General features: G+C 41.5%; 2 protein-coding genes across 2 annotated transcripts; both read right to left on the bottom strand.

The window, feature by feature from the left end:
* Positions 1-154: 154 nt before the first annotated feature.
* si:ch211-81a5.1 (E3 ubiquitin-protein ligase RNF115-like) lies at positions 155-11642 on the bottom strand. The gene is made up of 10 exons (XM_036971015.1): positions 11489-11642; positions 10763-10821; positions 10444-10504; positions 10115-10344; positions 2464-2532; positions 2291-2363; positions 2091-2184; positions 1674-1789; positions 1232-1360; positions 155-1025 (listed from the first exon to the last, which is right to left on the bottom strand). Exons 1-10 carry the CDS (start codon positions 11564-11566, stop codon positions 993-995), a joined length of 942 nt encoding a protein of 313 aa, XP_036826910.1. The 5' UTR covers positions 11567-11642; the 3' UTR covers positions 155-992.
* A 1685-nt stretch (positions 11643-13327) lies between these two features.
* Positions 13328-21539, bottom strand: scamp3 (secretory carrier membrane protein 3). The gene is made up of 9 exons (XM_036971214.1): positions 20913-21539; positions 20096-20176; positions 19703-19828; positions 19300-19423; positions 19001-19129; positions 18324-18483; positions 18107-18208; positions 17794-17911; positions 13328-14191 (listed from the first exon to the last, which is right to left on the bottom strand). The coding sequence occupies exons 1-9, from the start codon at positions 20964-20966 to the stop codon at positions 14039-14041; spliced, it is 1047 nt and encodes a 348-aa protein (XP_036827109.1). The 5' UTR covers positions 20967-21539; the 3' UTR covers positions 13328-14038.
* Positions 21540-24736: the final 3197 nt, after the last annotated feature.

The following is a 24736-nucleotide window of genomic DNA, read 5'->3' as shown; positions in this document are numbered from 1 at the left end:
TCCTTTATTGGGGGTGTCTTGCTAATTGCCTATAATTTCCACCTGTTGTCTATTCCATTTGCACAACAGCATGTGAAATGTATTGTCAATCAGTGTTGCTTCCTAAGTGGACAGTTTGATTTCACAGAAGTGTGATTGACTTGGAGTTACATTGTGTTGTTTAAGTGTTCCCTTTTATTTTTTTGAGCAGTGTACATACCAATACATATATAGGCAAATCAATATTAAATATTCAATATTAAAAACATGTTTTTTTTTTTGTTGCTGTGACTTGTACTTATCATTCAAAATCAAAATGATAGAAAGAGGTAAAAGACTAATGCATTAGGAAAGTGCATAATGTAACAGGAAGGAGGTGGATAGTGTGAAGAACACAGCATTAGGCTTTAATAGGGGACATAAAGAGAGGTGGACATTATTAACTAATATGAGGAAGTGGGAGACGGGGGAAGAGTTTCAAAGATCCCGCCCCTCTGATCCTCTCCTCCAATGGATTTTGAGAAGTAGAGAGGACGCAAGTATGCAATTGAGATTCTCCCTGTGGTTGCATTCCCAATAACCTCTCCTTCCTCCCGAAGTTTGCATTCGTTCACGACTCTCCACAAATGTAAAAGCTTTGGATTGGTTTAGGCATGGCCTAGGAGTTTCCATATACCAGTAATTTCCTTTCAAATCCATGAAGTGAACAAGTACACCCTTCAGGAGAAAGCAGGTCAGAGAGAACAGAGTAGGGAAATTCTCTTATCCAGATCAACAATGCAAGAGAGTGAGTTCAGCTCACCTTTCAGGATTTTCCCAAACTCTCCTAATTTCATCACATTTGTCACGTCCCTATGGCTCAATGATGTCAGTTCATTTGTTTTTAATAGACATTCAGAACAGGTGAAATGCCTCTACGAAGGGACAAATTGAATCCATAACATTTTGTCAGAAAACAGTTGGAACCATTTGCAGGTGAGGTTATATTGCAGGCATATTGGATCTTTCTCACCTCAATCACAGTTCCCCAGGAAATGTACAGTGATCTGTGGGTGAAAGCATTGTGAGGTGATTTTTCGAAGCAAGCATAATTGTGATAATGAGGCACAGTTGAATTGAAATCTCTCTTCAATAAATGTGTGGTCAAAGAAGGAGCGATGGATGACGAGGCATGAGGAGAGGTGAGCCTCGTTCAGAAGGAAAAAAAGGGAAGAAGAGATGCCAGAGAAGTAGAAGCGAGGGAGACCTAAACCTCAAATAGCCCGTCTCTCCCCCTGAGGGTCTGTCCTGATGGAGGGGGGGGCTCTGGGGGTTCTGGTGGGGGCTGGATGCTCTGGTCGACGCCGTCAAGACTTTTACGACACACAGGACATGTATCGTGCTGTGGGAGATATACACAAACAGACTTGGAAAAACATGCTTAACAGATTAAGTCTAGTACTGGACTAACAAGTGCTTTCAATGGAAACGTTCTATTGATCTTGCTTTTTAGTCCAGGATTAGGCTTAATCTGTGTTCAGGAAACTGCCCCTGTGTGTGGCGCAAAGTTACATCCAGAGCAACATAACCAAATACCCTACCTTACGTCAAGATATGTGACCCCAATTAAAAAATAACTAACCTACCTTCCATGGCAAATTAAATAGTGGTGTTGTAACCCCTATTGACTGTCAGCCAACACTCCCCCTGCTTACCAGTTTGAGCCATGGCACTATGCAGTCACTGTGGAAATAATGGAGGCAGGGCAGCTGTTTGACAGACTCTCCCACGGAGTACTCCTCCCTACATACTGGACACTCCAGTCTTGTGTCTGAGGAAGAGGTACGGGGGGGGGTTTCATTCATTGTGTACATTTTAGAATAAAGAGAGAGAATATTGACTAGTAGTGCTGGCATTGGTGCCTGATCTGGGTAAAGATCCCCTTAGGAAAAAAACAAATAAGCCATCACCTTTTCTTTTTCAGAATGCAACAAAATAGTCACAAATTTGAGAATCTATTTGACAGGTGGTATAACGCACACTACTACTGAGCAAGATACACACCCTCTTCTCCCATAGATGCTGTAACTGGTAGCCTATGGGTTTGGTGTTGCGGCTTGGTTGGAACCCACCTGTCTGTTCTTGAGAGATGTTGACTGTGGGGAGGGATGAGATCATCTCCTTCTCTGCAGGAGGTGGACCTGTGCTCTCAAACTGACCTAACAACTAGAGGAGTGGAGGGAATTGAGAAATGAAGAAACAGAGATGGCTTTAATCACGCCAGCACGCTGAGTCGCAATCTTAAGATTTTGTGCCTGGTGACATCACTGACCTCTGTGATAACTGCGTCTAGACCTCCCTGACCCCAGGCATAGTCCCCTGGATTTGAATGGAACATGCCAGACCTGAGAGTGAGCGAGAGAGAGAGAGATGTTTAGAATTACTTAAGAGTCAAAGTAATGAACAAAAATAATTCTGAGGTTAAAAAGATATATACTTATTTACAGTGTAGCTGGTGCGACACCTGGATTTCCATTGTTGGCAAACAGGCCAGCCAAAAACTGCTGCACAATACTGTAGAAAAGGATAAAGACATTCAATCTTTTTTGCACCTACAGTGCCTTTAATTTGTGTTACAGCCTGAACATTTAAAATTTATGAAATTGAGATTTTGTGTCACTAGCCTACACACAAAATCCCATAATGTCAAAGGGGAATGATGTTTTAAGACATTTTTAGAAATTAATTTTAAAAAATGAAAAGCTTAAATGTCTTGAGTCAATAAGTATTCAACCCCTTTGTTATGGCATGCCTAAATAAGTCCAGAAGTAAAAATGTGCTTAACAAGTCACATAATAAGTTGCATGGACTCATTGTGTGTGCAATAATAGTGTTTAACATGATTTTTTAAACAACTACCTCAACTCTGTACAAATCCAACAACATATCACTGAATACCACTTTTCATATTTTCAAGCATGGTGGTGGCTGCATCATGCTTGTCATTGGCAAGGACTAGGGAGTCTTTAGGATAAAAATAAATGAAATAGAGCTAAGCACAGGCATAAACCTGCTTTCCAACAGACACTGTGAGACAGATTCACCTTTCAGCAGGACAATAACCTAAAACACAAGCCCAAATATACACTGGAGCTGCTTACCAAGACTACATTGAATGTTCCTGAGTGGCCTAGTTACAGTTTTGACTTAAACTGTCTTGAAAATCTATGGCAAGATTGCAAATGGCTGTCTAGCAATGATCAACAACAAAAAATATTGTACAATCCAGGAGTAGAAAGAAAGCTCTTAGAGACTTACCCAGAAAGACTCAGCGCTGTAATCGCTGCCAAAGGTGATTCTAACATGTATAGACAGTCATGTGAATGCTTAAGTAAATTTGATATTTCTGTATTTAATTTTCAATAATTTTGCACAATTTTCTAAAAACATGTTTTCACTTTGTCATTATGGGGTATAGTGTGTAGATGGGTGAGAGAGAAAAAAATACTGAATCCATTTTGAATTCAGGCTGTAAACACAACAAAATGTGTAATAAGTCAAGGGGTATGAATACTTTCTGAAGGCACGACGGACAGAGAATACCTATTTGAGTGTAATAACAATGTAATATCATGTAACAACGTATGTTGAGCGGTTCCCAAACTAGGGGTCGCCTGATATGAAAATGGGGTCATGAGAGAATTTCCAAAATCCTGGATTTTTTTTTTGTTATAATATCACCTTTGTATCTCAAAATCATTGTAATGTGATTAACCTTAAAAATATAAATGAAAATGATTGAAATCTAAAAAATAAAATTCACCCAGAGTGCGCCCTTTGATCATTGGAAAAGGCCGCACTTGACCGTTGCACTTGACTCATTCCCACAGTAAATTGCTAGGCCCACTACATTATGAAACACCACACTATTACAGAGACTTTGATATTACCGACTGCAACTGTTATGGTGAAAACAATGTGTGGGGAGGCAGAGGCTCAGAAACTCACATCAATCATTTTGTCAGATAACACTGTTAAACAAAGAATGTATGCTATTGCTAGCAATCAAGTGTAAACTGACTGAACGACTCAAAAACTCCCCAGCTTATGCTCTCCAAATAAACGTGAGGTGTGAGGTCCAAGATTGCCATGCATTGACTTTTGTTCACTATACATGTCGGGGGATGCTATACATGAAAACAATTCCCGAGCATGAAACAGCACAGGGGATGTTCAGTGAAAAACAGATTCCATGGGATTGAATGGTGGGCTTTTGCATAGATGGGGCTCCAGGCCTCTGCACTCTAGTTATGAATGTGTCTCCCTCTGCCATATGGATGCATTCTATGATGCACCGAGAGCAACTGGCGGCAAAAGGGCTGAGCACAGATCTCTGAGATATACTGCAGCAGGTAGGTCCAACTTCGATTGTAAAAAACAGTGGCAACCTGTCATTCAGGGCAGGTGGGGCAGAGCCACCTGTTTAGAGCCACCTGTTTTTGGGGGGGTGTTTCCTGTTTTGCGTGTTATTTTTGCATTAATAAGTGTCACATATCAGTTTGCAAAAAATATTGAGTTAATAAAACCACATACAACCATGGTCTCTTTTTTGCTTTCTTGAGTAAGGCAGCTCCAAAATGCAAACAGGGTGTAACCGTGACAAGAACCATTCAACGCTGGTCTGACCAATCGGAATACAGGCTTCAAGATTGTTTTGATCACGCAGACCGGGAAATAATCAGGGCAGCCTCACAGAATAACATTGATTTATACGCTGACTCAGTGAGTGAGTTTATAAGGAAGTGCAGTGCAGATGTTGTACCCACTGTGACTATTAAAACCTACCCTAACCAGAAACCGCTGATGGATGGCGGTATTCGCGCAAAAAAGCGCAAACCACCACATTTAACCATGGAAAGATGACTGGGAATATGTCCGAATCACGTGGACTGGGATATGTTCCGCATTGCGTCCAACAACAGCATTGGCGAATACGCTGATTCGGTGAGCGAGTTCATTAGAAAGTGCATCGCCGATGTCATACCCACAGTAACTATTAAAACATTCCCAAACCAGAAACCGTGGATTGATGGCAGCATTCGCGCGAAACTGAAAGCGCAAACCACTGCTTTTAACCAGGGCAAGGTGACCTGAAACATGACCGAATACAAACAGTGTAGCTATTCCCTCTGTAAGGCAATCTAACAAACTAAGCGTCAGTATAGTGACAAAGTAGAGTCGCAATTCAACGGCTCAGACACAAGAGGTATGTGGCAGGGTCTACAGTCAATCACGGATTACAAAAAGAAAACCAGCCACGTCGCGGGCCAGGATGTCTTGCTCTCTGACAAACTAAATAACTTCTTTGCTCGCTTTGAGGACAATACAGTGCCACTGACACAGCCCGCCCAAAACCTGCGGACTCTTCCTCACTGCAGCCGACGTGAGTAAAACATTTAAACGTGTTAACCCTCGCAAGGCTGCAGGCCCAGACGGCATCCCCAGCCGCGTCCTCAGAGCATGCGCAGACCAGCTGGCTGGTGTGTTTACGGACATATTCAATCAATCCTTATCCCAGTCTGCTGTCCCCACATGCTTCAAGAGGGCCACCATTGTTCCTGTTCCCAAGAAAGCTAAGGTAACTGAGCTAAACAACGATCACCCCGTAGCACTCACCTCCGTCATCATGAAGTGCTTTGAGAGACTAGTCAAGGACCATATCACCTCCACCCTACCTGACACCCTAGACCCACTCCAATTTGCTTACCGCCCCAATAGGTCCACAGACGACGCAATCGCAACCACACTGCCCTAACCCATCTGGACAAGAGGAACACCTATGTGAGAATGCGGTTCATTGACTACAGCTCAGCATTTAACACCATAGTATCCTCCAAACTTGTCATTAAGCTTGAGACCCTGGATCTTGACCCCGCACTGTGCAACAGGGTACTGGACTTCCTGACAGGCCGCCCCCAGGTGGTGAGGGTAGGTAACAACATCGCCACCCCGCTGATCCTCACTGGGGCCCCACAAGGGTGCGTTCTGAGCCCTCTCCTGTACTCCCTGTTCACCCACGACTGCGTGGCCATGCACGCCTCCAACTCAATCATCAAGTTAGTTTGCGGACGACACTACAGTGGTAGGCTTGATTACCAACAACGACGAGACGGCCTACAGAGAGGAGGTGAGGTCCCTCTGAGTGTGGTGTCAAGAAAATAACCTCTCACTAAACGTCAACAAAAGAAAGGAGATGATCATGGACTTCAGGAAACAGCAGAGGGAGCACCCCCCCTATCCACATCGACGGGACAGTAGTGGAGAGGGTAGTAAGTTAAGTTCCTCGGCATTCACATCACGGACAAACTGAATTGGTCCACCCACACAGACAGCAGCGCCTCTTCAACCTCAGGAGGCTGAAGAAATTTGGCTTGTCACCAAAAGCACTCACAAACTTTTACAGAAGCACAACCGAGAGCATCCTTTCTGGCTGTATCACAGCCTGGTATGGCAACTGCTCCGCCCACAACCGCAAGGCTCTCCAGAGGGTAGTGAGGTCTGCACAACGCATCACCGGGGGCAAACTACCTGCCCTCCAGGACACCTACACCACCCGATGTCACAGGGAGGCCATAAAGATCATCAAGGACAACAACCACCCGAGCCACTGCCTGTTCACCCCGCTATCATCCAGAAGGCGAGGTCAGTACAGGTGCATCAAAGCTGGGACAGAGAGACTGAAAAACAGCTTCTATCTCAAGGCCATCAGACTGTTAAACAGCCACCACTAACATTGAGTGGCTGCTGCCAACATACTGACTCAACTCCAGCCACTTCAATAAATGTATCACTAATCACTTTAAATAATACCACTTTAATAAAGTTTACATATTTTACATTACTCATCTCATATGTATATACTGTATCTTATACCATCTTGCCTATGCCGCTCGGCCATCGCTCATCCATATATTTATATGTGCATTTTCTTATTCCATCCCTTCAGATGTGTGTATTAGGTAGTTGTTGTGGAATTGTTAGATTACTTGTTAGATATTACTGCACTGTTGTGAACTAGAAGCACAAGCATTTCGCTACACTCGCATTACCATCTGCTAACCATGTGTATGTGACGAATAAAATTGTATTTGAAGTGCCCAAGTTTGGGTTTAAGGGTCTCTTTTCCAAGCTTAAAAGGATCAACATTCAACAATGGCCATGCTGTCAATCCAGCATGACTTCTGACGCGTTCGAAACAACTGGAAACTCGGAACTGGGAAATCTCAGACTTCAGTTAGTTCAAGACAACTGGAAACTCTGAAAAAAACTACCTCTGACTGGGAAAATACGTTTTGAACGGCCATCCAACTCATAATTCCAAGTGGGAAACTCGGGCCTCTTTCGAGAGCTTTGACCTGAAGATCACTGACGTCATGATTTGACCTTGTTTTTGTCAGAGTTCACAGATGTCTTGAAAGCACTATAAAACCAGAGAATGCCAGACTTTGATGCCACACCTTCCTGTTCAAATGAGCACAGCACAACAAGGTGAGTCCAAAAATGTATTGTATGCTGCTGCATAAATGCTGCAATATGCCAGGGATATATGTATACTGTAGCTAAGAAAGTAATAATATGTTGTGTTGTAAGATGTTAGTAGCCCATGTGCCTCACCCAAAAGATTTGCTCCCTTTCCCCCTCATAGCTTAGCCTACTGTTCTGACTTGGCATTTAGCCTACAGCCTGTTTTAGAGAAATGTAATCATCGAATATTCTAAGAGCTTTCATTGTCTGCTTATATGCCCCCTTTATTTATCCTACTGTTCTGACTTGTTTTTAGGGAGAACACTGTAAGAACGGCCCATGTTCTGAATTCTGTCGCTGTACATTTCAAAAGTGCTGAACAAATAGTTATATTGACTACATCCGTCCTAGCTTGCTCATTAGTGTCTTAATCGAAATTACAGATGGCTTCTTTATCCGTTCGTTGTCCCCTTATGCCAGTTTGAACATCTCAATTGTCAGTAGAAAGCACATGTATTTAAGCAAGTCACCCATATCAGCTATGCTTTTTTTAAAGGCAATAAATGAGGCAGAATGAACTGTTTCGCTGCCAGACAAGGCTCCGCTGATAGCCAGGTGTAGCAGTGGTAAGGTGTTGGGACTCTGCAGTTTTGGACAGCTTTATGTATGGTGTAACAGTTTGTGGGTACCGTTTGTCACCGTTATAGTGCAATTAATGCATTGTTTAGTGTTGTGTTGTATCGTGGCTTTGCTGGCATGCATGTAAACTTTTTTGGGCAGTTTGCCCCACCAAGATTTACATGCTAAAAATCACCCCTGTAAACTACATCCACTGTGTGCACGACTGTTTGCAAAACTATGTGGCGATATGGGATCAGAGGATGACAATATTCTATTTCACATGAGGCTTGATGGTTTTCGAGGGGGAGTGTTGGAAAGACTTGACTTTCTGTGTAATGAGAAGGAAGTGTGTCTCCTTGCTTAAGTAACAGACATATTTTGGAACCTGAACGAACTGAACGCAAGCATGCAGGGGAAATGCAAAAACAATCTACAGATGAGTGCCTGAATCAGTGGATTTAGAAGAAAAGCGAACCATACCCCCTTCCCTCAGCTGTGCATGTTTCTAAACAGAAAACAGCATCAGTAAGTGTCCCACACGAGTGATGACTGCTCACCTCCAACGCTTGGAAGAGCACTTTGGGACCTACTTCCCAATCCGTTTGACTGTGATCCTGGCTCAGTTGACATGCTGGTAAGTGAAATTGAGTTGTCATGTGACCGAATGCATTCACGGGTCACTATAGAGGAGTTTTGGTTCCAGAGTTACTTTTTTAATTGAACCTTTATTTAACTAGGCAAGTCAGTTAAGAACCAATTCTTATTTACAATGACGGCCTAGGAATAGTGTGTTAACTGTCTTGTACAGGGGCAGAACGAACAATTTTTACCATGTAAGCTCGGGGATTCGACTTAAAGGGAATAAATACACTGCCATCTCCCTCTGAGCATTAATGCCATGCACAAAACAATTGGGAACTCGGAACTGGGAAATCTACGACTTCCGAGCGTTCAAGACAACTGGGAAATGGGGGACAAAAAACGAGCTCCGACTGGGGAAATTATTTTGAACGCTCATCCAACTCGGACTTCCAACTCAGGAACTCTGGTCTCTTTCTAGAGCTCAGACTTTCCAACCTGAAGATCACTGACGTAATGATTTGATCTTGTATTTTTCAGAGTTTCCAGTTGTGTTAAAAGCACCATAAAACTCGTGGTAGCCTTCGCGAGCTCATATCTGTGTGAAGCTGGATTCAGTGCCCTTGTCTGCATTAAAGCCAAATATCGATCTAGGTTGGATGTAACTGCAGAGATGAGTTGCGCACTGTTGACATGCATCAAGCACACCCATCTAATTAGTGGTGGTGAGATAAGATACATTATGTCAGACTAATTTGCAATTGACTGTCATAGCCCCACATTAAAAGGTATGTGGTGGTGAGTTGAGAAGACAATCAGAAATACTGTAAGAATGTTTTTCAATTGACTGCCATAGCCCCACATTAAAAAACATTGGTTGTTAACTACATTTTTTTTTTCACGATTGGGGTTGTGAGAATTTTCAGATATCAAAATGGGGTTGTGAGCCAAAAAAGTTTGGGATCCCCTTATGTTATTACAGTGTAATACATTTTAGGACAAAATAGTATATTAATAGTATATTAATATTTGAAATACAGTATATTGGAGTTAATATGTGAAATGATAGTGTGTGATAAACTGAAAGGAAAGATTTCATTTTGGACAACTTTGACGATATAACACCATTCGTGAATTGGTGTTATGTGATGTTATTATGCAACAGTACAAGGACTCAATATCAATACAGGCTCTTGAGTAGTGAGAATAGCTTCCTAAAAACTGCCATAGAGAGGCAGATAACTGTGCAAAATCAGTGGTCGTTGCCACTAAGGTGGCTTTAGGTCCAACTGAAATAAAAGCCATCAGCTATACCTGCCTGGACCTTGAAGCATGGGGCAAAACCATAATAGAGAGTGAGTGGATAAAGGTAATGACGTTACACTGTAGACAGATCAAGATCAGTGATGGGCAATTGGGCATCTCCACTAACCCCTCCACTGCTGGCGCGCGGGACTGTCGCCTCCCCTGGCTAGGCGGGCGAGAGGGGCGTTCCGGTTCAGGCTCCAAAGGCTCTGTGCCCACAGGGTCCACAGAAGGGCCCTCCAGTTCGTCATCCACTGCATCACTGGCTGGGGCAGCCTGTAGTTGGCTCGGGTCAGACTCATAGGCGGAGGGGTCCGAGAGGAGGGCAGAGCGTTCCATAAACAGCAGCTGCCACAGCTTGGAGGAAGGAGAGCAGACCAGTAAATTCAGATTAAAGTCGAAGATGAGGAAAAGGATAGAAAAAGACCAAGATAACTTGGGAGGACATATAGGTACCTCTGAAAAGAGTGTGCCTGCATCATCATTGGCCTCTGCAGTGCTGCTGTTCTCCAAGAGACTGAAGGACAAAGACAAAATAAATCTCATAAACTTAAGAGTCAATTGAATTATTGTAAATTAACACATTAAGAGAAACGCAAATACAATATTTTTTTTATTGAAACGTGTTATAATTGAATGTATCTAATGTATATTATATCAGATGTATCAGCAACTGCACATAATAATATACCTAAAATACTCCAGTTATGGCATTGCAATTCAAATATAGGCCCACTATAAGCAGAACAGCATGCAAACAAACGTAACATTTTACCTGGAGTCTTCTGACAACTCCTCAATGAAATCGGACTCACACCTGGGGCAAGTGAATTCCTTGAGGGGGAAAAAATATGTATATTTCAAATCATTATGATGTGAAAATACAAAGGAACATACTTGTCCACTAACTTTAGGATGCGCGTTCATGTCAATGTAAAAAAAAAAAAAACATTAAATCATCTGGTCGTCAAACTCTCAAGTGGTGTGCGGACAAGAGACACCCTGCCAAAGCACCCATCCCCTTTTCATGCATGTGCCGCGTTCCCATAACAGTCGGAACTAGGAAACCCGGACATTTCCGACTTGCTAACTGGTTAAAGTAGGCTACACGTGCCGCGTTCAACCAGTTAACAAGTCGTACTTTTTCCGAGTTTCCGTGTTGCCACAAGCACATGAATGCGGCAATAATGTTTCTCACATGCAGTTGGCGACAAAGTAGTGCTTCTAAATATGGCAAAGACGCAAACCCGAAATTTGGATCACCATATTTCTTCGCAACAATGAATCTAACCGCTCTCCATGCAATACCACTTATAAAAAGTCTTATTCTAATAACGAAAATATTCCAGTAAATCAGTCACATTCAGTTTCAGATACAAATGTTGTATTTTCTTATAATGTATTTCGGGAGGCGTTGCTAGCTAGGCCTACTTGTGATACAGAAACGTCGGTCCAGAACCGGACGGGAAAGTAAGTAAGAAAAGCACTTGAACCAACTCACTGGGAATTTAGGGTCGATTTCACCTTTACAGCAGTGACAGAAAAAGCGGTGTTGTTGTGCCGCAGCTGCCTCCGCCATCTTCACCCTAGCATACAATCAGTCACTGACGTCGGTATGGTAGCAGCTCAAGCCAACGGAAGGCGTAAGGGCGCTTGTCAAAAGGGTCAGGACAGTCCCCCATAGGCTATAGGCTACTTTTTACTTTAAATAAGTAAAACATGTATTCAATATATTTTCCAGATTTTAAAATAATGTATCTGCTATTGAACAAATTGTTATTTCTTATCGCTCTAATCAAAATTCGCCGAGGTTATAAATGCATACTACTCCAATTTCAACCAAGCGCTGCTGTTTAAGATTATTGCAGCGATCTTCTAGCCAATATATTGATTAGTAGACCGCTGTAATAATCTAAAATTGCAACACTTTGTTGAAATTGGAGAAATAGGGCTGTGATTCCGTCAAAATGTCCATGATACGACTAATGTAACAAATAAATAGCTCAATAGGTTTAAGTGCCTTACTGTGTAAACTGAACCGATTTCAGTTATTGCAAATGACCAAAACGACTGAACCTAGAAATAAATAGTTGAGGCAAAATCTGCAATTGTAGGTTACAACAAGGTGACTATCCAAAACAACAGAATATACTGGTCATCTAAAAAATGGTTTTACCTGTCACTGATTTAAGCCTAGGTGTGATGGACTAAAAAAATATTTAAATGGAGAGATTGAGCATTCTTTTTAGTCCAGGATTAAGCATCGGGGCAAACTGGCCCTTAAAGTAACAGTAATAATAGATCATGCAAAAGTGATGACTAAGAGGATAGCAAGAATTGCATCATGGATGTAGCTTCCCAGGAGTCTATAGGAAAGACTACAGTATCTTAAATCAGTCCAGTGAAGAGGTCATTGTCAGAAACTGTACATTGTGTACAAAGCTGAATAACACGCTCTGTCTATATTCATTTTTAGATGTAATAGGTCTACAATATTTTAGGTTAGGCTACTGACATGATGACTAATGACACTATTGGTGAGGTGACCAAAGGGATGTTGAAAATATGGTGCATATCAATAGATTTTATTAAAACCAAGAAAGAACAACAATGACGATCATGACAACCACGTGTAGCATCAACATAATAATAGCAAGAATATTACAACCCAAAACAACGTGTTTCTCATTTAAAGTTATAATTTTGGCAAAGATAGTTTGTGTAAATAGGTAGGCATTCTCATTCGGGATATCAAAAACAAATGACTTATTAGAGCTCACTATAGCAAACATGATAGCATTGGCAAGAGATAATTGAACCGTTCGGCTGTTAATTAACTTAGTGTTAAATATGCAGCATCACTTCAGTGCATCCATCACAAACTCAAGTCCCACCCCTTTCCTGAACTTTCATATACTTTAATGTAACAATTCAACAAAACACCCAAATCTTGCATACCTATTTTGTACTGTACACTCTCATACATACAGTTGAAGTCGGAAGTTTACATACACTTAGGTTGGGGTCATTAAAATTTGTTTTTCAACCACTCCGCAAATTTCTTGTTAACAAACTATAGTTTTGGGAAGTCGGTTAGGACATCTACTTTGTGCATGACACAAGTAATATTTCCAACAATTGTTACAGACAGATTATTTCCCTTATAATTCACTATATCACAATTCCAGTGAGTCAGAAGTTTACATACACTAAGTTGACTGTGCCTTTAAACTGCTTGGAAAATTCCAGAAAATGATGTCATGGCTTTAGAAGCTTCTGATAACAAAGGACATTGTGAAGATGCTGGAGGAAACAGGCACTAAAGTATCTATAACCACAGTAATGAGTCCTTTATCGGCATAACCCGAAAGGCCGCTCAGCAAGGAAGAAGCCACTGCTCCAAAACTGCCATAAAAAAGCCAGACTACGGTTTGCAACTGCACATGGGGACAAAGATCATACTTTTTGGAGAAATGTCCTCTGGTCTGATGAAACAAAAATAGAACTGTTTGGCCATAATGACCATTGTTATGTTTGGAGGAAAAAGGGGGAGGCTTGCAAATCAAAAAACACCTCAATCCTATAGAACATTTGTGGGCAGAACTGAAAAAGTATGTGCGAGCAAGGAGGCCTACAAACCTGACTCAGTTACAACAGCTCTGTCAGGAGGAATGGGCCAAAATTCACTCAACTTATTGTGGGAAGCTTGTGGAAGACTACCCAAAATGTTTGACCCAAGTTAAACAGTTTTAAAGGCAATGCTACCAAATAGTAATTGAGTGTATGTAAAATTCTGACCCACTGGGACTGTGATGAAAAAAATCTAATCTGAAATAAATCATGACTATTATTCTGACATGTCACATTCTTAAAATAAAGTGGTGATCCTAACTGACATAAAACAGGGAATTTTTTACTTGGATTAAATGTCAGGAATCGTGAAAAACTGAGTTTAAATGTATTTGGCTAAGGTGTATGTAAACTTTCAACTTCAACTGTACCTACCCCTCTCTCCCTACCAGCTCCCTTGCTCTACTTGCCTGCCTTCCCTCTATCGAGCCACCCCAGTAAAAGCCCCCTGGGCAGCAGAAGCAGTAGCGTTGGCAGCTGCCTGGCGTACAGCCTGATTGGACATCACTCCAGTGGCAAACTCAGCCTGAGCCTTCACGAAGCTGGCACCGGTCTGCCTGTACAGAGAGTGGACCTGGAGGGGAGAGGAAGACAGGCTTTGATACATGATACATAAGGGCAATTCCACGGTAACAGAGTGATGCCAAGACTCAGTTTTTCACTTTAAAAATGTACAGTTGATGTCAGAAGTTTACATACACATTTGCCAAGTACATTTAAACTCAGTTTCACAATTCCTGACATTTAATCCTAGTAAAAAATCCCTGTTAGGTCAGTTAGGATCACCACTTCATTTAAAGAATGTGAAATGTCAGAATAATAGTAGAGAGAATGATTTATTTCAGCTTTTATTTCTTTCATCACATTCCCAATGGGTCAGAAGTTAACATGCACTGTATTAGTATTGGGTAGCATTGCCTTTAAATTGTTTAACTTGGGTCAAACGTTCCGGGTAACCTTCCGCAAGCTTCCCACAACAAGTTCGGTGAATTTTGTGAAGTGCACCAGTCTCTCCTGCAGCAAGGCACCCCCACAACATGATGCTGCCACCCCGTGCTTCATGGTTGGGATGGTGTTCTTCGGCTTGCAAGCCTCCCCCTTTTTCCTCCAAACATAACGATGGTCATTATGGCTAAACAGTTCTATTTTTGTTTCATCAGACCAGAGGACATTCCTCCAAAAAGTACAATCTTTGTCCCCATGTGCAGTTGCAAATCGTAGTCTGGCTTTTTTATGGCAGTTTTGGAGCAATTGCTTCTTCCTTGCTGAGCGGCCTTTCAGGTTATGTCGATATAGGACTCGTTTTACTGTGGATATAGATACAGTGCCTTGCAAAAGTATTCGGCCCCCTTGAACTTTGCGACCGTTTGCCACATTTCAGGCTTCAAACATAAAGATATAAAACTGTATTTTTTTGTGAAGAATCAACAACAAGTGGGACACAATCATGAAGTGGAACAACATTTATTGGATATTTCAAACTTTTTTAACAAATCAAAAACTGAAAAATTGGGCGTGCAAAATTATTCAGCCCCCTTAAGTTAATACTTTGTAGCGCCACCTTTTGCTGCGATTACAGCTGTAAGTCGCTTGGGGTATGTCTCTATCAGTTTTGCACATCGAGAGACTGCAATTTTTTCCCATTCCTCCTTGCAAAACAGCTCGAGCTCAGTGAGGTTGGATGGAGAGCATTTGTGAACAGCAGTTTTCAGTTCTTTCCACAGATTCTCGATTGGATTCAGGTCTGGACTTTGACTTGGCCATTCTAACACCTGGATATGTCTTTTGCAGACTACATCAGGTTTTCTTCCAGAATGGTCCTGTGGCTCCATCCATCTTCCCATCAATTTTAACCATCTTCCCTGTCCCTGCTGAAGAAAAGCAGGCCCAAACCATGATGCTGCCACCACCATGTTTGACAGTGGGGATGGTGTGTTCAGGGTGATGAGCTGTGTTGCTTTTACGCCAAACATAATGTTTTGCATTGTTGCCAAAAAGTTCAATTTTGGTTTCATCTGACCAGAGCACCTTCTTCCACATGTTTGGTGTCTCCCCCAGGTGGCTTGTGGCAAACTTTAAACGACACTTTTTATGGATATCTTTAAGAAATGGCTTTCTTCTTGCCACTCTTCCATAAAGGCCAGATTTGTGCAATATACGACTGATTGTTGTCCTATGGACAGAGTCTCCCACCTCAGCTGTAGATCTCTGCAGTTCATCCAGAGTGATCATGGGCCTCTTGGCTGCATCTCTGATCAGTCTTCTCCTTGTATGAGCTGAAAGTTTAGAGGGACGGCCAGGTCTTGGTAGATTTGCAGTGGTCTGATACTCCTTCCATTTCAATATTATCGCTTGCACAGTGCTCCTTGGGATGTTTAAAGCTTGGGAAATCTTTTTGTATCCAAATCCGGCTTTAAACTTCTTCACAACAGTATCTCGGACCTGCCTGGTGTGTTCCTTGTTCTTCATGATGCTCTCTGCGCTTTTGACGGACCTCTGAGACTATCACAGTGCAGGTGCATTTATACGGAGACTTGATTACACACAGGTGGATTGTATTTATCATCATTAGTCATTTAGGTCAACATTGGATCATTCAGAGATCCTCACTGAACTTCTGGAGAGTTTGCTGCACTGAAAGTAAAGGGGCTTTTTTTTTTTTTTTTTGCACACCCAATTTTTCAGTTTTTGATTTGTTCAAAAAGTTTGAAATATCCAATAAATGTCATTCCACTTCATGATTGTGTCCCACTTGTTGTTGATTCTTCACAAAAAAATACAGTTTTATATCTTTATGTTTGAAGCCTGAAATGTGGCAAAAGGTCGCAAAGTTCAAGGGGGCCGAATACTTTCGCAAGGCACTGTGCTTTAGTGCCTGTTTCCTCCAGCATCTTCACAAGGTCCTTGCTGTTGTTATGGGATTGATTTGCACTTCTCGCACCAAAGTACGTTCATCTCTAGGAGACAGAACTTCCTGAGAGCGGTATGATGGCTGCGTGGTCCCATGGTGGTTATACTTGCATACTATTGTTTTTACAGATTAATGTTGTACCTTCAGACATTTGAAAATTGCTCCCAAGGATGAACCAGAATTGTGGAGGTCTACAATGTTTTTTCTGGGGTCTTGGCTGATTTCTTTTGATTTTCCCATGACGTCAAGCAAAGAGGCACTGAGTTTGAAGGTAGGCCTTGAAATACATCCACAGGTACACCTCCAAATTATGTCAATTAGCCTATCAGAAGCTTCTAAAGCCATTACATAATTTTCTGGAATTTTCCAAGCTTTTTAAAGGCACAGTCAACTTAGTGTATGTAAACTTTTGACCCACTGGAATTGTGATATAGTGAATGATAAGCAAAATAATCTGTCTAAACAATTGTTGGGAAAATTACTTGTGCCATGCACAAAGAAGATGTCCTAAACAGACTTGTCAAAACTATAGTTTGTTAACAAGAAATTTGTGGAGTGGTTGAAAAACGAGTTAATGACTCCAACCTAAGTGTATGTAAACTACCCGACTTCAACTGTATGTCAAACCAAAAACAATGACTGCAAAGTTAAACAAACCATACAACTCTATGCACTTGGACTACTTTTTAACAATTTTCACTGAATAAAAAACAGTGCAGATGCCATGTTTGGTAACAGAATGATAGCACAAACCATCATTCCGTTATCAAATTTAGCATCCTCACTGTTTTCTATTCAGTGGAAATTGTTAAAAAGTAGTCCAAGTGCATAGAGTTGTATGGTTTGTTTAACTTTGCAATCATGGTTTTTGTTTGACAATTAAAGTGAAGAAACTGAGTCTCAGTATCTCTCTAACCATGGAATTACTCATATCTCAACACCATACTCACTACCGATCTAAAAGCAATACTGTAAATAATACTCTGAAAACTCAAAACAATGACTCATTCCTGTGGATGATTCTAAATATGTTAATTGACATACTGGGTCAAGATTAAAAAGTCTTGAGAAGCTGAGTGTCTATGTTGTAGCCTTTTTACCCTCATCCTATTTCTTCCTCCACCATGTTATACTTGATAACAGGCCATTGTCTACCTACTGTAATTACTCCACACTGTCCTGATTTGCCCTAGCATACAATACACTTTAGCCTGGTTAAACCAGGTTAAGTTCCCCTCCCTACTACGCCTTCATTTCAGGTTTACCCTCTTGAGCATGACGACCCCAATGGCAGCCTGGGCAGTGAATAGGATGGCATTGAGCATCATGATCACACCAACAGGCACGCTAGTCTTCAGAGCAGCCAGACTCACTATCCAGCCGCTGAGCAGAACCGTGAGGGAAGGAGAGAGGGACAGTCACAAAAAGAGACATAGTGGGAGTGTGAAGAAGGATAGGTGTGAGGAATGTACTGTATAGGAGATTTAACATTATGAAAAGGTTAAGTAAAACTACAATAGTAATTGTAACAGTCGTAAGATAGTCCTAGACAATGGTTGGCTTGTTCGTGGCACATACCTGAAACCCCATCCAGGAATGCCAATGGTCATGATGACATAGACAATCACTTGGATGAAAAAAATGAAGAAGAAGGCGAAGAAGTTGAAGGAACTGTCACTCCTGAAAGGAAAAATGCATTTATAGGTTCACTTAACCTGATATAAACAGAAGGAATCTAAATAGATCTGTTTTGTAATGATAAGCCCCTAAATTAAAATTGTCCAATAGTATGCACCTGAAGGCTTTGTACACAGGCCTGTACCAACAGACGAAGGAGCAGGGGGTGAAGAGGAGGACCCAGAGGATGGCGAGGCCCAGCCCAACACCACCAGAAGTGTCCACACAGAACAAACTCAGGCAGGAAATTAAGTTAAATGCCAGTGTGCAGGCAGTGACTGGGAGAGGGGGAGAGAATGAAGACAAACGGAAGAACGTATGATGGGTGAAGTGAGGAGGGAGAGCAAGTGAGTGAATGAGAGCATGAAAAGTGAGGGGGAGAAAGGGAGTGAAAAGTAGAAAAGGGGGGAAAGAGAAAGGAGATAATGGAGGTTATAGAGATGCAGACCAGAGATGGATAGGTATGTAGGCAAAATAAGAAGAGAAAGGTAAGGAGGTCAGAACTACAGTTTGGATACTAGAGCACTTTAAAGTTGCATTGGAAGGGAAAAGGATAAAGGTACACTGACTGCACACAGGTCCACTTTTTGATTATAATGTATCACTTTTAAATTGGTCTAAATTAATTTGAGAAATCTCTACTTTTTAACATTGTCATTAACTATTAGGTAACATTCTTAGCTGCTAAACATTTTCATTAATAATTTAATCTGAGCATTACTATCATCATTATTTCATGTAAGTGTTACTTGTTACAGATGACTTAGCCAGCCAGGCACAGACGGGGAAACTCACACATCCAGTAGTAATACATGATAGAGACAGTGCGTTGGAAGCTCTGGCTGATCTCCATGTTGATGTCTTGGTAGAAGCAGGGTCCCACAGGGCAGAAAGTGGGCAGGGGAGGCCAGTTATTCTGACGAGCTGACAGAGAGATGAGGCAGTTAGGAACCAGCATAGGGTAATCCTCCCACCTCAGATCTTCCCTTCATTAACACAACCACCACCCCCCTCCATTATTTCATATCAGACTTCTGGATCCACTTTTTCCTCTGAAACCAATCTCCATCATCACCACCACCTCACTCTCTTACTGGCTCCAGGGCCAAGGGCGTATGAGTTCAGCTCCCTCTCCCTCCTCTCCAGCTCACGGGCTTTCTTCTCCAGCTCTTCCTGCTTCTTCAGGAGTTCTGCTGTGGTGGCGTTGACCGCTGTCTGCTAATGGAGAGAGAAAAGGACAACGTCAGGCTTTAATGCAGAGCTGAATATAGCTCCATATACCTTAGTAGATACAGTAGATTAACTTGATTTAGTAGAAATTAGTCTGATAAGTTCAGGTGCTCCATGTCAAGCTAGTAAATAATTATGGGGAAATGGAATTATCACACAGAGATATGACTTGCTTGTCTATGAGTATAATTAATAGCTGTATAGGGTCTGTTCTAGAACCTGCACAGGTGACTCGTGAGAATTGTGTCATACATATGGAACAAGTACCTGGGGGGTGAAGGAGGTGCCATAGTTGCGGGGCTCTGTAGGCGTAGTCCTGCTGGGTGGGGTTGTTGCAGGAACAACAGGTTGGGGGGCAGATGGGGAGGTGGCTGCATAGGCTGGTGGTGGGGGCTAGAGAGTGCATGACAATAAGAACTCGACCTATATCATTACCAATAACGTTTATAATGATCACAAACAAAGAGTGGCTTAGTGCATATCCCCAAAAAATTGAAAGAAGTGGTGCATCCTGGCATGTTACCACGTCCAATTGCTTGGAATGTAGTGGTATTCCTGCTACTCTGTTGAAGCACAAACCATACTGCATTACTATTACTGCATATACTTAATCTCCAAAGCAGTCGTATTCTGAAAAACACATAACTACACATCTCTTACCCCATTTTTATTGTCAAATGGGTTGTAAAGATCCAGTGTGGCATACTCAGTGTTGCTGCTGTGTTGAGTCACTGCAGGGTCCTGACATAGACAAGATAAACATCACCAACAGAACATCATAAAAGCAATCACTCTCTGGCTACGTCATAGAGATCCTCTTCAATTCCTATTAACATATAATTTTATTCGACCTGCTAATTCTATGGGTTACATCCTAATGGCACCCTATATGGTTCAGTACTTTCAAAAATAGTACACCATGTAGGGAATAGGGTCTCATTTAGGAAGTAGCCTTGATCACATAATTATCAATAGGGCAGCTTTCATTCAATGAGCCCTTTGGAACATGTTTTAATGTACAGCTACTAAATAGATTCTTCGAATAGCCTGGGTTAGAGCAGGGAGAAAGTAGCATCACATGTCATAAGTAACAGCACGTCTGCTATTACATTAGTGCAACAGGCGAAACATCAAACACCTTTCTCATCAACATTGTAGCTAAATGAATAAAATAACAGTAGCTAAATATTTGCTGTTTGCATTTCATATATATTATATATATATATATATTTCACCTTTATTTAACCAGGTAGGCCAGTACTGCCCCTGAACAAGGCAGTTAACCCACTGTTCCTAGGCCATCATTGAAAATAAGAATGTGTTCTTAACTGAATTATCTAGTTAAATAAAAGGTACAATAAAAAACATTTTTAAAGAACAAGTTCTCATTTACACTGCGACCTGTCCAAGATAGAGCATAGCAGTGCGACAAAAACAACAACACAGAGTTAGTTACACATGGGATAAACAATATCACCTGGAATGGGTTGTGGGCGTCGCCTGGTTCCGAAAAACTTGTGTATTTTGACATTTTTTTACAGAAATTGTGTATGCCCTGCCTACTCTGTTCAAATATAAAACCTATCTACTGACACTAGGCTAACAGTTAGCCTCTGAAATAACTGGAAACAGGCTGTTGGCTATCTAGCTAGTTATTTTCTGCTGACTTGGTTAGCTAGCTAACTAGCAGTAGCAAGCCACAGCACCTCCCTAGCTTAAAACAACAAAATAACAGTTCAGATGTTATGACTGTATCAGGAGTGTCATCGTCTAACTAACCGGTTATTAATAGATGTCAGTTTAAGATGTATTGCCAAATATAACACAACTGTAACCTATCTAGAAAGCTCACATCATAGCAAGATCGCTGTCCTCGTTCTGTTATCAACCGAAAACGTTGCCACAATCTATCAAGATATTGCCGAAAATGTGTATCTATTTATTTAATTGACTTGGCTAGCTATATCCTTGTTTATCAGTTAAAGCCGTTTCTCCTTCAATAGTATTTCTTTTGGCGGATTCCCTTTGTTATTGCCTGCAAAAAATTGGCCGCTGTACAAGCGAACGTGACCCAGGAAGTAATATCATGTGACTGCGGCGACAGAAGAAGCACGTGCGAAGTGAGGGGGCGTGTGCTTTTGTGAGTGGCCAAAATGATACCCACCGCATTTTCGAACGCTTCTATTAGCTGATGTACAGTGCATTCGGAAAGTTTTCAGACCCCTTACAAAAAAAGATTGCCGTTTTGAAACTGCAGTGAAAGTGCAGTAACTACAGTCAACTGTGGGATTTTGGACGTAATAACTGCAAAGTAACTGCAGATATGCTGCAAAATTACTGCAGTAAAAAAACGGTGTTCTTTTACACGCAGTTTTTGCAACATACTCCAGCTATATACTGCACTCTGACTGCAATCTATTTTTTTTGTAAGTGACCCCTTAACTTTTTCCACATTATGTTACGTTACAGACTTATTCTAAAATGTATTTTAAAAATCGTCATCAATCTACATCAATCTATTTTATTTTGGCAAATTTATATAAAATACAAAACAGAAATACCTTATTTACATAAGTATTCAGACCCTTTGCTATGAAACTCGAAAATGAGCTCAGGTGCATCCTGTTTCCATTGATCAACCTTGAGATGTTTCTACAACTTGATTGGAGTCCACCTGTAGTAAATTCAATATATTGGACACAATTTGGAAAGGCACAAACCTGTGGATGTCAGAGCAAAAACCAAACCATAAGGTCAAAGGAATTGTCTGTAGAGCTCAGAGACAGGATTGTATTGAGGCACAGATCTGGGGAAGGGTAACAAAACATATCTGCAGCACTGAAGGTCCCCAAGAACACAGTGTCCTCCATCATTCTTAAATCGAAGAAGTTTGGAACCACCAAGACTCTTCTTAAAGCTGGCCGCCTGGAGTTCCTCTATGGAGATGGGTGAACCTTCCAGAAGGACAACCATCTCTGCAGCACTCCACCAGTAAGGCCTTTATTGTAGAGTGGCCAGACGGAAGCCGCTCGTCAGTAACCGGCACATGACAGCCCGCTTGGATTTTGCCAAGATTCTCTGGTCTGTTGAAACCAAGATTGAACCCTTTGGCCTTAATGCCAAGCGTCACATCTGGAGGAAACCTGGCACCATCCCTACGGTGAAGCATGGTGGTGGCAGCATCATGCTGTGGGGATGTTTTTCAGCGGCAGGGACTGGGAGACTAGTCAGGATCGAGGGAAAGATGAACGCTGCAAAGCACAGAGAGATCCGTCATGAAAACCTGCTCCAGAGCACTCAGGATCTCAGACTGGAGTGAAGGTTCACCTTCCAACAGGACAATGACCCTAAGCATACAGCCAAGATAATGCAGGGGTGGCTTTGTGACAAGTCTCTGGATGTCCTTGAGTGGCCCAGCCAGAGCCCGGACTTGAACCTGACCGAACATCTCTGGAATTACCTGAAAATAGCTGTGCAGCGACTCTCCCCATTCAACCTGACAGAGCTTGAGAGGATCTGCAGAAAAGAATGGGAGCTATTCGCCAAATACAGGCTTGCCAAGCTTGTAGTGTCACACCCAAGAAGAATCAAGGCTATAATTGCTGCCAAACAAAGCACCTTTACTGAGTAAAGCGTCTGAATATTTATGTAACTGTTTTTATTTAATTTATTTATTTATACATTTGCAAACATTTCTAAACCTGTTTTTGTTTTGTCATTATGGGGTATAGTGTGTAGATTGATGAGGGAAAACAATAATCGCCTTTGGAATAAGGCTGTAACGTAACAAAATGTGGAAAAAGTCAAGGGGTCGGAATACTTTCCGAATGCACTGTATCATGGCAAAATACACAGTATCCCCAAAGATAGTTCTATCTGTAATATTACTGTCTTGCTAACGTGCCTGGTCCTTGTATGCTAAACTAACGAGAGAAAAAAACACAATTGATCCAAATGGTTGCCCAATCAGGCAGGCTAGATGCAGTTATTTCGAAATGAACATGCATTCAAAACACCAGGCTTTTGAGCGGTTATTCAAACAACGTAGGCTTTTCACTGCAGTTTACAGCCTATGGGCTACCTATGATTTTGTTATCTGATCAACTTTTATTTTCTTTCACCGTGTAAATTGACTGGAGTTACATTTGAAGTGCCCATCCAAGAACGCTCAAGGTCATTGGCCACAGATAAAATGTCGACAAATCACGTTATATGTCCAGTAGCTTTGATTGGACTGATCATGTCAGTATCATACTTTAAAAATCTTAGCTAGCAGTCATCATCATGAATCAAGTCGACAATCCACTGGGAAGTCCTTTTTAATCCTTGAAGAGAAACTATAGATAAAAAGTATCACTGGTCATCGGCCATAAACATTACACACAAGATGGAAATTGCAAGATGGAATAGCCTATTCGAGGAAAGAAGCAGTCTTGCTCTTGCTAATTGCTTAATGTAAAACAGGCCTACAGCATAGAAAATGCATGTCGGTAAAGTTTCAAATGTACATTGAAGTACAGTATTACCTGCATTTGTCACTATGACAATGAACACATCCTGAGTGGTCTGAATCTGTGCGCTAGAGAGACCTCATGAACGGTCTTGCGTTACCACCTTATTATAATAGGCAGCATGCAGTAAGATGCATTAATCAGTTGATTTATAGGTGTAGGACTGTAGAACAATACACGATCAACTCTAGTGTGGATGCTCACCAACGTTTCATAGTTATGTAGCCTATAGTTTATCATTATCGTTATTGGCTTGATGGATGGCCAAGACCTCAACTCTGACACAACACAACTAACGTTAACGTTATCGCAACAGAACTAGCGTCCTAGTAAGTCTAGCTAGCGTTAGCGAACTTTAATTAAATAAATATAAAATTACATTACTTAACTTGTATACTCTATACATTTACTATTTCAAATCATTTATTCTGACAAGTTTGCCACCAGCTCGCTGCAGTAGGGAAGTAAAGCGGAAGTCGAATCCATCACTTCCTTTGTTTGGCTATGCCCATAGCAACGTTCGAAAATGAAGTGGCGATAAACCCCGGATTGTGACGCTAACTAATGGCGTTTGAGAGGCTTTGAAGCCACCGGTAGGCGATAAAATGAAATACAATTTTATCGGTCACATACACATGGTTAGCAGATGTTAATGCGAATGTAACGAAATGCTTGTGTTTCTAGTTATGACAGTGCAGTAATATCTAATAAGTAATCTAACAATTCCACAACAACTACCTAATACACACAAATCTATTTGCACTCCCCAGTAGCAGCAGTCCTCCATAGG

This window comes from Oncorhynchus mykiss, chromosome 32 (assembly GCF_013265735.2).
Source record: "Oncorhynchus mykiss isolate Arlee chromosome 32, USDA_OmykA_1.1, whole genome shotgun sequence".
Classification (NCBI taxonomy): Eukaryota; Metazoa; Chordata; class Actinopteri; order Salmoniformes; family Salmonidae; genus Oncorhynchus; species Oncorhynchus mykiss.
The sequence above is the reverse complement of the archived record's forward strand: the minus strand, read 5'-3'. Positions and strand labels throughout refer to the sequence as shown.

Excerpts from the sequence above, each read along its gene's own strand:
- si:ch211-81a5.1 (XM_036971015.1), bottom strand. The coding sequence starts at position 11,566 with ATGGCGGAGGCAGCTGCGGCACAACAACACCGCTTTTTCTGTCACTGC. Across the intron at positions 10,822-11,488 it reads AAATCGACCCTAAATTCCCA|GAATTCACTTGCCCCAGGTG; the intron begins GTGAGTTGGTTC and ends TTCCCCCTCAAG. Across the intron at positions 1,790-2,090 it reads CATCTCTCAAGAACAGACAG|ACACAAGACTGGAGTGTCCA; the intron begins GTGGGTTCCAAC and ends CCTCTTCCTCAG.
- scamp3 (XM_036971214.1), bottom strand. The coding sequence starts at position 20,966 with ATGTCAAAATACACAAGTTTTTCGGAACCAGGCGACGCCCACAACCCA. Across the intron at positions 19,829-20,095 it reads CATTTGACAATAAAAATGGG|CCCCCACCACCAGCCTATGC; the intron begins GTAAGAGATGTG and ends TGCACTCTCTAG. Across the intron at positions 18,209-18,323 it reads CCTGTGTACAAAGCCTTCAG|GAGTGACAGTTCCTTCAACT; the intron begins GTGCATACTATT and ends TTTTCCTTTCAG.